Source organism: Malus sylvestris, chromosome 2 (genome assembly GCF_916048215.2).
Source record: "Malus sylvestris chromosome 2, drMalSylv7.2, whole genome shotgun sequence".
Taxonomy (NCBI): Eukaryota; Viridiplantae; Streptophyta; class Magnoliopsida; order Rosales; family Rosaceae; genus Malus; species Malus sylvestris.
In genome coordinates, this window is record NC_062261.1 from 6,364,095 (window position 1) to 6,379,522 (window position 15,428).

Here is a 15,428-nt window from a genome sequence, read left to right on the forward strand (position 1 = left end):
AAATATGATTTTTCGTCAAAATGAACAGTAACGAGAGCTTTTCGTTAAAGTTCATTTTTACAAAAACATAAGAAGGATATCAATTTTTTATGTTTTTTGGTCAACTGAAGGATTTCGAATTAGGTGGGTAAAAGTCACTACACTTTTTTTATCTTATTTTTCTCTTTTGTTTTGTTTGGTTGTGGTTGGATTTGTTTAAATTCGTTATTATTTCGCGGCTTAAATAAGAACACAAAATGGAAGCCTCCTCAGTCGGTCTCTGTCTGTCAGTCGGTCAATAATTTCCAGCGCCATTACAATTTACAACTTTATATATTCATCAATAAACGTCAAAATTTGTCTTCCCAATTTATGTTTCTAATTTTCTCTCTCTAAAACTCACATTACACAGCACTCTGCTGCAAAATTGCTTGAAGCTCTGTCTCTCTCCGAACATTGCAAATATTCTCGAGAAGTTTCAAAACTTTACCGGGAAATTAAAAGGGTATTTTCATATTTTGCACACTGTCCAAATGGGTATCTAAAGCTTGAATCTTCTGCTTCAGTGGCGGAGAAAAGTTACAATGGAAGGTGGAAAAGGCGTGGGGGAGAAGAAAGGAACAAACGATGTGGTTTTGCAGATTTCGGGCGGTGAAGAACACACGAGATACAGTAACGAAATCAGAGACTCGAATCTCCAGCTGACAAAGCTTCAGAGCCTCAGGGTCTCTGGCTCTGCTTCTCCAGAAATCCCAAAGCCGAGTCCCTCGCCGCCGCGGGGGAAGCCACCGAAAATCCTAGCCGAACCCACTTCCCGGCGAGCTTCGTTTCCCGGTCCGCGTTCTCGAAGCCCAGGTCGAGGTTGTGGAGCCGGTTCCTCCTGCTGAAAAGAATGCGATCGACGAAATTCCCCAGTTGAAGTCAACTGCTAATTCCCCCAATGTGGCATCGCCAAGCTCCAAAATCGCAGCCACAACACCGAGAGACGCTCTGAGATCAGCCCCGATAACCCCACGAACGTCGTTGAGTTAGCATATATACGATGAGATAAGATGCTAGCATATATTTACGATGATATATGTGATGAGATATGTAATGAGATGCTAGCATATATGTGATGACATTTGTAATGAGATGCTAGCATATATGATGAGATATGTTACGAGCTGGCATATATTCTAGCATATATTTATGATGAGATATGTGATGAGATGCTAGCATATATGTGATGAGATATGTAATGAGATGCTAGTATATATGTGATGACATTTGTAATGAGATGCTAGCATATATGATGAGATATGTTACGAGCTGACATATATTCTAGCATACATTTATGATGAGATATGTGATGAGATGCTAGCATATATGTGATGATATATGATGAGATGCTAGCATATATTTATGATGAGATATGTGATGAGATACTAGCATATATGCGATGAGATATGTAATGAGATGCTAGCATATATGATGAGATATGTTACGAGCTAGCATATATGATGAGATGCTAGCATATATTTATGATGAGATATGTAATGAGATGCTAGCATATATGTGATGACATATGTAATGAGATGCTAGCATATATTTATGATGAGATCTGTGATGAGATGCTAGCATATATTCTAGCATATATTTATGATGAGATACTAGCATATATTTATGATGAGATATGTGATGAGATGCTAGCATATATGGGATGAGATATTGATTCAACCTTACATGATAGGTGGATCCGGCTAACATGTCATTTCCTATTAGTTTATTTCACTTGGGTCACTCATTCATGTTAAGATATTTGACGTAGCATAACCGTAAGACTATTATTTTGGTTATGGGTTTGATTTATGGTCACGCCTGTTATTTTCTGGGAAATTAAATAGGTATTACGGCGGGGGGCTACTATCTTTGGTAGTTGGAATTGGTTTGAAGAGTTTTATTTCACTCACTCACATTTTCTGTTTTTGTACCCCTCCAGGTTCTAGCAGTAAGTTCCGTATCGACGAAGATTCGTGGCACTTTTCAGCACAGATGTCTTTTATGATGGTATAATCATTATCTCACCTTACTGTACTATACATATGCTCTGTATCGCGCGTGAAATGGGTCCAGATCCGCCCACCACGCACTCGTGTACTTAGGCGCTTTTAGATTTTAATTTATTCACATTTTATTTATTATCACACTTTATGGCTGCGTCACCTTCCAGGTGTCAGCCAGCACAGCTTGATTCGAAGTCCTAATGGATATTCCGGGTCGGGGTGTGTCAGTTTCTCTCTAACATCATATAGTAATTTATTGTAAAAATTTTCAATGTTATTTTCATTTTAAGATTTTTTGAAACTTTTACAATTTGGATCACCTAATGTTGAAATCATGGATCCGCCACTTTTTATATGCGTGAATTGTTTAAATATTTTTTTATTTCGTTATTTTCTTTTTTTATCAATAGCGCTATGCGCCTTTTAAGATGTTTTGAACACAACATTCATGATTTTTCTTCCCCCAACACATGGGCACCATCAACTTTGTCATTTGTTTATTCTTTTCTCTCTTCCCTTTCATTCTTTTTATTATTTTCTCTCTTCCCACTTATATTTATATTATATTTTATAATGATCAAATTACCAAATTACCCTTGTATGATTTGATATATTATTTTAGGTTGGTTTTGGATTTTTTTGGCTGAGGGGCATTTTGGTCCAATGCTTTTTTGTCGAAGCCGGTGACACCAAATCCCACTGTTCACTGCCTCTCGCTATATATATAGATTTCGCGGCTTAAATAAGAACACAAAATGGAAGTCACCTGTCCCTCTGTCAGTCGGCTCTCTTTGTCTTCCCAATTTATGTTTCTAATTTTCTCACACAATCCTTTTCCATAAAATCCTACTAAATCTCTCTTTCTCTCTCTAAAACTCACATTACACAGCACTCTGCTGCAAAATTGCTTGAAGCTCTGTCTCTCTGCGGACATTGCAAATATTCTCGAGAAATTTCAAAACTTTCCCTGGAAAATCCAAAGCGTGTTTTCATATTTTGCTCACTGTCCAAATGGGTATCTAAAGCTTGAATCTTCTGCTTCAGTGGCGGAGAAAAGTTACAATGGAAGGTGGAAAAGGCGTGGGGGAGAAGAAAGGAACAAACGATGTGGTTTTGCAGATTTCGGGCGGAGAAGAACACACGAGATACAGTAACGAAATCAGAGACTCGAATCTCCAGCTGACAGAGCTTCAGAGCCTCAGGGTCTCCGGCTCTGCTTCTCCAGAAATCCCAGGGCCGAGTCCCTCGCCGCCGAAAATCCCAGCCGAAACTACTTCCCGGCGAGCTTCGTTTTCCCGGTCGGCGTTCTCGAAGCCCAAGTCGAGGTTCGTGGAGCCGGTTCCTCCTGCTGAAAAGAAGGCGACCGACGAAATTCCCCAGTTGAAGTCAACTGCTAATTCCCCCAACGTGTCATCCAGCGAGGAGGACGACGATGAGGAGGTTTACAAGACTGCAAAGCTTAAGGTGCGTGAGAAGTGTGGTAAGAAGATGAAAAAGTTGGCACTAATTGAGTTGATTGCATTTGTTTGTATTGTTGGGTTTTTGATTGCTTGCTTAACTGTTCCTAAGTTGGAAAAGAAGATGTATTGGGGGTTGGAATTGTGGAAATGGTCTGTCTTGGTGTTGGTTGTTTTGTGTGGTGGATTGGTCACAGAATGGTTTATCAATGTTCTGGTTTTCGTGATTGAGTTGAACTTTTTGCTTAAGAAGAATGTTCTGTATTTCGTTAACGGGTTGAAGAGAAGCGTACAGATTTTTATTTGGTTGGGTTTGGTTCTTCTGGCATGGGGTTTGTTGTTCCACCGCGGAGTGAAGAGGTCAAGGAAAACCTCTAGGATTCTAGGCTACGTTACAAGGGGTCTGGCTTCGTGTCTAATTGGAGCGGGCATATGGCTGGTGAAGAATTTGTTTGTCAAAGTGGTAGCTTCTTTGTTTCAATGCAATAGATTCTTTGATCGGATTCAAGAATCAATTTTTCATCAGTATGTTGTCCGCACTCTTTCCTGGATTTCTCTGATGGAAAGGTGTAAACAAGTCAGGAAGATCCCAAGTAGGGGCCAGTTGAGTTTCAAAAATTTGAAGGGAGGGAAAAAGGAGGGGAAGGGCGGGCTCAAAGAAGAGGTGATTGATGTAGAAAAGCTAAAAAAGATGAACCAAAAGAAAATTTCTGCTCGGACCTTGAAAGGGTTGATTAACGTGGTAAGGAGTTCCGGGCTAGTTACCATCTCCGACACACTTGAGAGCGAGGAGAGTGAGCAGAAAGGTAAGGAGATTACCAGCGAGTGGGAAGCAAAGGATGTGGCTAAACATATTTTCCAGAATGTCGCCAACCATGGCGAGTAAGAATTTCATTTTTGTTTATCTGAAAAGTTCCTCCGACCTTTTTGATGACTTATTTATCTTCAATTTTCTCACTATTTTTACGGTTAAATGGACTAGGCACATTGAGAAAGAGATCCTCTTGAACCACATGAAAAAGGAGGAGGTCGACAATGTATTACATCTGTTTGAAGGGGCACCAGAAACTGGCAAGATCAAGAAAAAAGCTTTTAAGAAGTGGCTGGTAAATTCCAGTCCCTTTTTTTATCTGAAACTTCTTATTCTTTCGTTTTATGTACCCACTTGCGCAGAAGTGGCTGGTATATTCCAGTCCCTTTTTTTATCTTAACCTTATTCTTTTTCTTCAGGTGAAAGTCTACCTTGAACGCAAATCGCTCTCACGTTCGTTACATGACAGTAAAACAGCGATAGAGGAGCTGAACAGGCTTGCCTCAGGGGTTTTTCTTCTTGTGATCATCATCGTGTGGCTACTTATGATGGGATTTTTGACAACCAACATACTGGTCTTTATATCATCTCAGCTTTTACTGATGGCCTTTGTATTTGGTAATACTGCTAAAACTGTGTTTGAAGCAATCATTTTCGTCTTTGTGAGGCACCCTTTTGATGTAGGGGACCGTTGTGTCGTTGATGGAGTACAGGTAACTTGGAAATCTTCATTCCTCAAATAACTTTTCACTTCTATTAGAACGACTTTACTTGACATATTTCAACCTGACAGCTCGTAGTCGAAGAGATGAACATAATGACAACGATCTTCCTAAGATATGACAACGAGATAATTTCCTATCCAAATTCGGTACTGGCTTCTAAACCCATCAGCAACTTCTCCAGGAGTCCGGATATGGGTGATTCTGTTGAATTTGCTGTTCACGTTTCTACAACGGCTGATACTATTGTGGCTCTAAAAGCCAGAATAAAAGAGTACGTTGACTTGAACTTACTCGACCTCTCAATTATTTGTTGGATTCAAATTTCAATCTATATATAGAGAGGCTCTCTCAGCTCAACAAAACCAACTTATAACATCATACTGCTTTGGTCACAATATCATGACATGCAAGATTAGAGTTTAGGATCCTTGGAACAGATAGAGTTTAATAGCTGCTAGCTAGGATTCTCGCATGGATTCGTCAATAAAAACTTAGGAAAACTAATAAAAAGGGCTTGAAAACTTTGAGTTTTAACGATAAGGACACAATAAAGAGTAAAGTGAATAGTACCAGGATTGATTTTTTAGTGTAAAAATGTGATTTTTCGTTAAAGTGAACAGTACCGAGAGCTTTTCCCTAAAAAGTTCTGTTTGGGTGATTCTGCTATCCTAGAGTAACTTTTTATTCATCTGTTTGTATCTTTTGGTGGTTATGTAGCTCCTTTTTTTCGTTTTGCTTCTCTTTTGGTACGGGAATTGTTTACTTGTGATTTTGCATTGCTGTTGGTATTTCCGATTTCATGTCGTACGTTCTCTATACACAAACATCCACTGGCATAAGCGCACCTCTGAACGATAGAAATGAGTTGCCGAAGAAAATTCAACATTTCAGGTACTTGGACAGCAAGAGTCAGCACTGGCGTCCTGCCCATAGCGTGGTGGTTAAGGATATTGAGGACGTCAACAAAATGAAAATGGCTCTTTATGTTACGCATACCATGAACTTTCATAACTACCCAGAAAAGAGCAGTAGGAGATCGGATTTGGTCTTAGAGCTGAAGAAAATATTTGAAGATCTCGGTATAAAATATAAACTCCTGCCTCAAGAAGTTCATCTCCGCTATGTCGGATCATCCACTGCAGAACTTCCACCAATGTAGCAGTGATTTTTCGTTGTGTATGCTGCAAGTATGTACCCTTATGTTGGATTTGGCATTAAATCAACATGCCTAAACTAAAAAAAAAATTAGGATATCTTGGACGCAACATATTTGGATTTGTGTTTCCTAGTTGGTTTGGGATTTGGTTTTAGTATAGGACTAGCTATTAGTAACCACGTGTTGCTGCGGGTTTTTAAACTGTATAAAACATGTAGAAAGTTATGATGCATATACATGATAGACATTATTTACACACGTGAAAATTAATTACAAACTTAAAAAGGTTTTTCCTTCAACATAACAAAAACATTTTGCACGAGTTTTAGCAAGAACTTACTAATATATATCAAGGGATCCCCTCTAATGTACAATTTGCACAACTCAAGTATTTCCAAACTTGGAAGGGCGATTGAAGTCGTTTGCTCAAAAAGAAATAACATAGCAAGAAGTGAAAAATGGAAAACCTAACTTATGTAAAAATAACATTATTTCTAGACATATTTGAAGTGCCGAATACGGGAACATACCTATTAGTCATTGGATTACAAACCTTAGCAAGAACAAACAGCAATTTCTGCACCATTGTTTTCTAGCTTCATAGTTCGCATAGTAGGAGCTAAGTCTTTGAGACTTTTTTGAGCAATCCATGATACCCATGTGACACTGTTGGCAAACATTTCATTTTCAAATCATCAGGAAATCCAATAATAATATATTGGTGCAAAGATTCTCTATGTTCGAAAAAATTGTTAAATAAAACCAACCAAATACTTGAGACGAAAAGGGGAAAAACAACATGCATATAGAACTACAACAACAACAAAGCATTTTTCTACTAAGTGGGGTCGGTTATATGCATATAGAACTGAAGGAGAAAATTTATATATAGAAAATACAATGCTCTAAGCACAAACCCGGGAGCACAAAACACACAATTGATATTCACATTGATCAGGTATACCAGAATCACAAATCAAGAAAGACCAGATAGTAAACAGTTTTAGTTAAGTACAGAGTTTGCATCTGCTGCTAGTCTCCAAGTACTTTTGTCGGGACTGCAGTGAAGGGAAGGGAAAAAGAATAAGACTCTAACATAAAGTATTTTATAAATATCATACACCGTCATGAAAAGAGGTCGCTCATGGGCGAAGTGCGATGGCAAGTGCTTTCGTCCATGAGCGGTAGGTCTCTGGTTCGAGACTTGGGAGCAGCCTCTTCATAAATGGAGCTAAGGCTAGCCGACATTCACCTCTCTCAGATCTTACGTAAAGCGGAGTCTTGTGCACTGGGTACGACATTTTTTATACACCATCATGAAAAACATGTAATTATAGATACAATTTATACATCAATAGAGTAGACAACGGGAACTGCTAAAGCATCAATATAAAAAATAAAAAGCATTAGTGGACATAGAGCCTATGATAAACGTCATGCAATTGACATTAAGTCAAAAAGGTATCTGCTAAAGTGTAATTCATGAACTCAACTCGGTTATCACATCATATTCTTAATAACTATCCAAACAATGAATGAGACATTGTGGATCATCATCCAAGAACTGATTCCGATGATTCCCATCGTCAAATAGATTTTCCCTGGTGCAACATAAAAGCATTGTTGAGAACCAATGGCAGAAAATATGTTAACAACGGAACCATGCATGTGAGAAAGTTAATAAGATAGACCAAACCGTCGAACAAAAAAACCCAGATTTTTAAAATTAAAATCACAAAAATTTGAACAAAGAAGTAAATCCATTGTGCCAAGGAGGAAAAACAACGGAGAACAGAGAAGAACATAAGGGCATTACTGACATTTCACTGTTCACAAACAGTGAAAAACGTTATAGGGGGAACCCATCTTTAGTATGTGTATAATTTGGTTTCCTATATTCTAGGGATTTTGTGTAAACCTAGGACATCTATTAGTATAAATAGATGGATGTGGAATAGAGTTTTGTGTGTGAAAGTTGTGAGAGACATAAGTTTGTATACTTGAGAATACCTTGTGTTTATGAGTTCTCTTGTATTTGTTGGTAATCAATAAAGCTTCCGTTGTTAGAGAAGTACTTCTATATTGGAGGAACTCTGAAATCGTTGTGTTTTTGTTTATTGTTTGATTGGTTTTTTATTTAGTTTACAACAAGTGGTATCAAGAGCTTAAGTTCTTACGTGAGTTGTGACTATCAAGCAATGACAAAGACTGGTGATTCTATCAGTGGTGATGATGTTGAAGAAAAGTCTAGCACTGGTGGAACCAAGACAACAGTTCAGAGTGCTAGGTTTGAAATTAAAAATTTTGATGGAACGAACAACTTTGCTATGTGGCAATGTGAGGTTCGAGATGTCCTGATACAAATAATTATTGGAATAATGTTTGCATTCCTCCTTCGGGGACATGCTCATTTCCCATTTGCAAATAATGTATATTCACCATAAAAATATTATAATCATATACGTTCAATTTCTTAACATTTATTTAAAGATCATTTATACAAAAAATCATTTGAATCGTGATCATTTAGTCATCTAAATTTATCAAATAAATCAAAGGTGCAAGTACCAAGTAGCATAGTTATGATCAACCGTTGATTTCTTTTATACATTTAGATAACTAAACGATATCCAATTCGAGTGACTTTTTTTTATAAGGTTTACCTTTAAATGAAGATTAGAAGATTAAATGGTTCTGATTATAAAAGTTTTATAGTGAAAATACATCATAAGTAAGTGGGGGATTGATAAGGGAATAGGTATCATAATGAGAAATAGACAAATTTTGTGCGGGTACAACTCTTATTTGAACGAACAGCTCACCGTTAAGAGGGAATGTAAGCATTACCCTAATTATTGTATTAAATGGTGATTGTATTAAAGTTAATACTTGCATTTCTTCTTTGGGGATATGAGTTCATTTTCCACTTGCAAATGACATTCTTTCCCGTAGAAACTTTAAAATCGAAACTGTTTAAATTCTTAATCTTCATTTGAAGATCATTCCTACAAAATATCATTCGAAATCAAAATAGTTTAGTCATCAAAATATATTAACTGAATCAACGACATAGTTACCAAATAACTATTAATAACAAGTCATTGATTTATTTGATATATTTTGATGACTAAATGATCTATGATTCAAAATAATTTTTTGTAAGGACAATTTTTAAATGAAGATTAAAAGTTGAATGATTCCGATTATGAATTTTCTACAATGAAATTACGTTTTTTGCAAATGTAGGAATGAGGTCATACTTCAAACAAGGAATGCGAGTATTATTCTTGTATTAAATATATGTAAGGATTATAACCAATCTTATAAATATGTGCTCTCACATCATTGTTATATTAAATTTTTCTGTAAAAGTGATTAATTGTATAATTGAAAATGGTGTTCTATGCCTAATTGTGTTTACAAAAATATTTTTATGAAAAATAATTTTCTCAGTTTCATAAATATCTTTAATTTTTTAATTAAATAAATTAAATGACAACAATTTTACAAAAAGAAAACTAATAAAAATGGTTTGAAAACTTTGAATTTTAACAATAAGGACAAAATAAAACGTAAAATGAATAGTACCAAAAATGACTTTTTGGTATAAAAATATGATTTTTCGTCAAAATAAATAGTACCGAGAGCTTTTCGTTAAAGTTTCTTTTTACAAAAACATAAGAAGGATATCAATTTTTTTTTTTGGTCAACTGAAGAATTTCGAATTAGGTGGGTAAAAGTCACCGCACTTTTTTTTTATCTTATTTTTCTCTTTTGTTTTGTTTGGTTGCGGTTGGATTTGTTTAAATTCGTTATTATTTCGCGGCTTAAATAAGAACACAAAATGGAAGCCTCCTCAGTCGGTCTCTGTCTGTCAGTCGGTCAATAATTTCCAGCGCCATTGCAATTTACAACTTTATATATTCATCAATAAACGTCAAAATTTGTCTTCCCAATTTATGTTTCCAATTTTCTCTCTCTAAAACTCACATTACACAGCACTCTGCTGCAAAATTGCTTGAAGCTCTCTCTCTCTCCGAACATTGCAAATATTCTCGAGAAGTTTCAAAACTTTCCCGGAAAATTAAAAGGGTATTTTCATATTTTGCTCACTGTCCAAATGGGTATCTAAAGCTTGAATCATCTGCTTCAGTGGCGGAGGAAAGTTACAATGGAAGGTGGAAAAGGCGTGGGGGAGAAGAAAGGAACAAACGATGTGGTTTTGCAGATTTCGGTTGGAGAAGAACACACGAGATACGGTAACGAAATCAGAGACTCGAATCTCCAGCTTACAGAGCTTCAGAGCCTCAGGGTCTCCGGCTCTGCTTCTCCAGAAATCCCAAAGCCGAGTCCCTCGCCGCCGCCGGGGAAGCCGCCGAAAATCCCAGCCGAACCCACTTCCCGGCGAGCTTCGTTTTCCCGGTCGGCGTTCTCGAAGCCCAAGTCGAGGTTCGTGGAGCCGGTTCCTCCTGCTGAAAAGAAGGCGACCGACGAAATTCCCCAGTTGAAGTCAACTGCTAATTCCCCCAATGTGGCATCGCCAAGCTCCAAAATCGCAGCCACAACACCGAGAGACGCTCTGAGATCAGCCCCGATAACCCCACGAACGCCGTTGATCAACAGCAGCGAGGAGGACGACGATGAGGAGGTTTACAAGACTGCAAAGCTTAAGGTGCGTGAGAAGTCTGGCAAGAAGATGAAAAAGTTAGCAGTAATTGAGTTGATTGCATTTGTTTGTATTGTTGGGTTTTTTATTGCCTGCTTAACTGTTCCTAAGTTGGAAAAGAAGATGTATTGGGGGTTGGAATTGTGGAAATGGTCTGTCTTGGTGTTGGTTGTTTTGTGTGGTAGATTGGTCACTGAATGGTTTATCAATGTTCTGGTTTTCGTGATTGAGTTGAACTTTTTGCTTAAGAAGAATGTTCTGTATTTCGTTTACGGGTTGAAGGGAAGCGTACAGATTTTTATTTGGTTGAGTTTGGTTCTTCTGGCATGGGGTTTGTTGTTCAACCGCGGAGTGAAAAGGTCAAGGAAAACCTCTAGGATTCTAGGTTACGTTACAAGGGGTCTGGCTTCGTGTCTAATTGGAGCGGGCATATGGCTGGTGAAGAATTTGTTTGTCAAAGTGGTAGCTTCTTCGTTCCAATGCAATAGATTCTTTGATCGGATTCAAGAATCAATTTTTCATCAGTATGTTCTCCGCACCCTTTCCGGGCCTCCTCTGATGGAAATGGCAGAAAGAGTCGGGAAGACCCCAAGTAGGGGCCAGTTGAGCTTCAAAAATTTGAAGGGAGGGAAAAAGGAGGGGAAGGAAGGGCCCAAAGAAGAGGTGATTGATGTAGAAAAGCTAAAAAAGATGGACCAAAAGAAAATTTCTGCTTGGACCTTGAAAGGGTTGATTAACGTGGTAAGGAGTTCCGGGCTATCTACCATCTCCGACACACTTGAGAGTCTTGACGATGAGGAGAGTGAGCAGAAAGGTAAGGAGATTACTAGTGAGTGGGAAGCAAAGGCTGTGGCTTATGATATTTTCCTGAATGTCGCCAAGCATAGCAACAAGTAAGAATTTCATTTTTGTTTATCTTAAAAGTTCCTCCTACCTTTTTGATGACTTATTCATCTATAATTTTCTCACTATTTTTACGGTTAAATGGACTAGGTACATTGAGGAAGATGACCTCTTGCGCTTCATGAAAAAGGAGGAGGTCGACAATGTATTACCTCTGTTTGAAGGGGCAGCAGAAACTGGCAAGATCAAGAGAAAAGCTTTGAAGAACTGGCTGGTAAATTCCAGTTGGTTTTTGTATCTGAAACTTCTTATTCTTTCGTTTTATGTACCCACCTGCGCAAAAGTTGCATTTCGAATTCACCTGACACTTCTGCACTGAGAAAAAAACCAACAATGTATAATGCTACCACAAACTACAGTTTACGAGCAGTTATAATTCTTATAAATGACCCTTTGATAGGATCTTAATTCTACATGTCGTGAACCTTGAATTTCAATTTGTTTTTTGTTAGAGTTGGAATTCTGGAGTCTTAACCTTATTCTTGTTTTCAGGTGAATGTCTACCTTGAACGCAAATCTCTGGCACATTCGTTAAATGACACTAAAACAGCGATAGAGGAGCTGAATAGGCTTGCCTCAGGGGTATTGCTTCTTGTGATCATTATCGTGTGGCTACTTCTGATGGGATTTTTGACAACCAACATACTGGTCTTTATATCATCTCAGCTCTTACTGGTGGTCTTTGTATTTGGTAATACTGCTAAAACTGTGTTTGAAGCAATCATTTTCGTCTTTGTGATGCACCCTTTTGATGTAGGGGACCGTTGTGTCGTTGATGGAGTACAGGTAACTTCGAAATCTTCATTCCTCAAATAAATTTTCACTTCTATTAGAACGACTTTACTTGACATATTTCAACCTAACAGCTCATAGTTGAAGAGATGAACATATTGACAACGATCTTCCTAAGATATGACAACGAGAAAATTTTCTATCCAAATTCAGTACTGGCTTCTAAACCCATCAGCAACTTCTACAGGAGTCCGGAGATGGGTGATTCTGTTGAATTTGCTGTTCATGTTTCTACAACGGCTGATACTATTGTGGCTCTAAAAGCCAGAATAAAAGAGTACGTTGACTTAAACTTATTCGAACTCTCAATTATTTATTGCATTCAAATTTCAATCTACATATAGAGAGGCTTTCTCAGCTCAACAAAACCAACTTATAACAGCATGCTGCTTATGTCACATTATCATGACATGCAAGATTAGAGTTTAGGATCCTTGGAACAGATAGAATTTAATAGCTGCTAGCTAGGATTCTCGCATGGATTCGTCAATAAAATAGTTCTGTTTAGGTGATTCTGCTATCCTAGTATGGCTTTTGATTCATCTGTTTTGTATCTTTTGGTGGTTATATAGCTTTGTTTTTTCGTTTTGCTTCTCTTTTGGTACTGGAATTGTTTACTTATGATTTTGCATTGCTGTTGATATTTCTGGTTTCATGTCGTACGTTCTCTATACACAAACATCCACTGGCATAAGCGCACCTCTGAAGTCTGAACGATAGAAATGAGTTGCTGAAGAAAATTGAATATTTCAGGTACTTGGACAGCAAGAGTCAGCACTGGCGTCCTGCCCATAGCGTGGTGGTTAAGGATATTGAGGACGTCAACAAAATGAAAATGGCTCTTTATGTTACGCATACCATAAACTTTCAGAACTACGGAGACAAGAGCAGTCGGAGATCAGATTTGGTCTTAGAGCTGAAGAAAATATTTGAAGATCTTGGTATAAAATATAAACTCCTGCCTCAAGAAGTTCATCTCCGCTATGTCGGATCATCCACTGCAGAACTTCCACCAACGTGGCAGTGATTTTTCGTTGTGTATGCTGCAAGTATGTACCTTTCTTCTGTTTTAGTTCCAGTCCAGTTTTATGACCACGAGCAAAGATTCTGACTCGTGTCATTAACTTGAAATTTTCGTCGCATTTTCCAGGGGGAGGTGGGAGTGAAGTTGCCAGAAGTCTCATCGGAACAAAAACGATATTGTTGGATGTGTTACAATTCATCTCGAGGAAGTTTTGATGAAGAATGCTCAGTGGAAGGGGAAAAGGTCTCAACACTGAGATACTGAGATTTGTGAGAGCTGGTGGAAACACGATGTTGTAAGTTTGGAATTGATTTGTTTTAATGCATGAACTGTTGAGTTTTCTTCATCTCTACCTTTTTCAGTCCGTTTGATGAGAAGCCATATGTACATGGAGCACTGAGTTTCAATATTAATACTTCATCATGTTTCAGATTAAACACACCTAAGCTCTTGAATTTTGTAAAGCACACTCCCACCTTAAAAGGCTAGTAGCAAATAAAAAATTAACAACCTTAAAAATTAATACAGGTTATACCAAACCAACACGTTTTAGTGTCTCTTTATCCGGTCAATTGCTTATTATAGCTCGTTTACGGAACCGTAATCAAAATTGGAGAAATTGAATTGAAGAGAATCAGAATTCAGATTTCATTAAAAGCTATTTACTAGAATGTTTTGGAATCAGAATAGAAATGGTATGGATTCCATAAAACTGTTTACGAATTCAGCAGAATCGGAATATAAATCAGTACGATTACTAAAATGCCCTTGTCCCAAGTTTTGGTTTGTCCATATATCCCAATTAAATAGCCAAGATAGAATGTAACATCGAAAAATACTCCCTTCTGGAAGGTTGTTTGACGCCATTAGACAATTCGAATGAGAAGGATGATGAAAATTCCGATCTCGACGGTGATTGGGGTGATGAAAATTCCGATCTCGACGGTGATTGGTCCAACAAGATAGCCTTATCGACCAATCCCAAAACAGAAGCTGCCACGTCGGACAAAGATAATTGACAAACTTCCCACCCCTCATTAAGCTCCTCTTCCCTTCCCCCGCTAGCCCCTACCTCTATGACTATCTTAGCAAGAAGCACCTCAAATCTGACACAAATTTTACACAGAAAAAAGCAGCCGGTTTAGAGAGAGAAAGCTGAGCTAGTCTAGAGAAAGAAAATGGCAGCAACCGCAGCAGTTACAATGGCCATGCCATTGACCAATGCAACCCAAAAGAGGATCCAATCCTCCGCCGAGAGCTTGTTCAAGCCAATGTCACTGAGGCCCTCAAAGGCATTGGCACCCGCCGCGTCAAAATCGAGCGGGAGGCTCCAAGTCAGGGCTTCCTTGAAGGAGAAGGCGGTGACCGGAATCACGGCGGCCGCGCTCACCGCCTCAATGGTGATCCCGGAAGTGGCCGAAGCGGCCTCGGGAGTTTCTCCTTCTCTCAAGAACTTCTTGCTCAGCATTGCGGCCGGCGGCGTTGTAGTTGTTGTGATCGTTGGTGCTGTAGTTGGCGTGGCCAATTTCGACCCTGTTAAGAGAGGCTGAGGATACGAAGTATTCACAAATCTATCTTATTGTATATGTCAAGAAATTTTTTCTGTCTGTTTTCCATCTGTGTAAGAAGTGACTCTTAGGGCTAGTTTGGTATTGCTGCTTTGAAAAAAAGCTGTTTCTGCTATGCTGTAAGAATAAGCAAATGTAAAATAAAGCAGCAGAGTGTTTGGTAAACTTTTTTGTAAAAATGCTTTTGAAAAAAAAAAAGCAGTATTATAGTGTTTGGTAAACTTTTATGTAAAACAGATGTGAAAAAAAACCGGTTTTTCAAAGCTGGATTTTGCAACTTCTTGTTTTTGGCTTTTTTTCAA

At 38.1% G+C, this 15,428-nt stretch overlaps 3 protein-coding genes and 1 pseudogene across 6 annotated transcripts; all 4 read left to right on the plus strand.

The window, feature by feature from the left end:
* The first annotated feature begins 506 nt into the window (after positions 1–506).
* Positions 507–13,904, plus strand: LOC126606527 (mechanosensitive ion channel protein 10-like). 4 transcript variants are annotated; one of them, XM_050273921.1, is made up of 7 exons: positions 507–570; positions 10,352–11,732; positions 11,833–11,956; positions 12,235–12,528; positions 12,609–12,811; positions 13,288–13,475; positions 13,685–13,904. In XM_050273921.1, the coding sequence occupies exons 1-7, from the start codon at positions 564–566 to the stop codon at positions 13,771–13,773; spliced, it is 2,286 nt and encodes a 761-aa protein (XP_050129878.1). In that variant the 5' UTR covers positions 507–563; the 3' UTR covers positions 13,774–13,904. The 4 variants fall into 4 exon arrangements, with proteins under 4 accessions (XP_050129878.1, XP_050129895.1, XP_050129871.1 ...); XM_050273938.1 differs by lacking the exon at positions 507–570 and having other exon boundaries at positions 10,053–11,732; positions 12,235–12,324; positions 12,500–12,528; positions 12,722–12,811; XM_050273914.1 differs by lacking the exon at positions 507–570 and having other exon boundaries at positions 10,055–11,732.
* On the plus strand, positions 545–1,257 carry LOC126606566 (uncharacterized; annotated as a pseudogene).
* Positions 2,765–6,427, plus strand: LOC126606548 (mechanosensitive ion channel protein 10-like). Its single transcript, XM_050273949.1, has 5 exons — positions 2,765–4,363; positions 4,464–4,587; positions 4,712–5,005; positions 5,086–5,288; positions 5,909–6,427. The coding sequence occupies exons 1-5, from the start codon at positions 3,087–3,089 to the stop codon at positions 6,174–6,176; spliced, it is 2,166 nt and encodes a 721-aa protein (XP_050129906.1). The 5' UTR covers positions 2,765–3,086; the 3' UTR covers positions 6,177–6,427.
* A 701-nt stretch (positions 13,905–14,605) lies between the features above and the next one.
* Positions 14,606–15,291, plus strand: LOC126606576 (uncharacterized). Its single transcript, XM_050273978.1, has one exon. The coding sequence runs from the start codon at positions 14,737–14,739 to the stop codon at positions 15,106–15,108; it is 372 nt and encodes a 123-aa protein (XP_050129935.1). The 5' UTR covers positions 14,606–14,736; the 3' UTR covers positions 15,109–15,291.
* Positions 15,292–15,428: the final 137 nt, after the last annotated feature.

Excerpts from the sequence above, each read along its gene's own strand:
- LOC126606576 (XM_050273978.1), top strand. The coding sequence starts at position 14,737 with ATGGCAGCAACCGCAGCAGTTACAATGGCCATGCCATTGACCAATGCA.
- LOC126606527 (XM_050273921.1), top strand. Across the intron at positions 11,957-12,234 it reads AAGCTTTGAAGAACTGGCTG|GTGAATGTCTACCTTGAACG; the intron begins GTAAATTCCAGT and ends TCTTGTTTTCAG. Across the intron at positions 13,476-13,684 it reads GAAAATATTTGAAGATCTTG|GGGGAGGTGGGAGTGAAGTT; the intron begins GTATAAAATATA and ends CGCATTTTCCAG.
- LOC126606548 (XM_050273949.1), top strand. The coding sequence starts at position 3,087 with ATGGAAGGTGGAAAAGGCGTGGGGGAGAAGAAAGGAACAAACGATGTG. Across the intron at positions 4,588-4,711 it reads AAGCTTTTAAGAAGTGGCTG|GTGAAAGTCTACCTTGAACG; the intron begins GTAAATTCCAGT and ends CTTTTTCTTCAG. Across the intron at positions 5,006-5,085 it reads GTGTCGTTGATGGAGTACAG|CTCGTAGTCGAAGAGATGAA; the intron begins GTAACTTGGAAA and ends TCAACCTGACAG.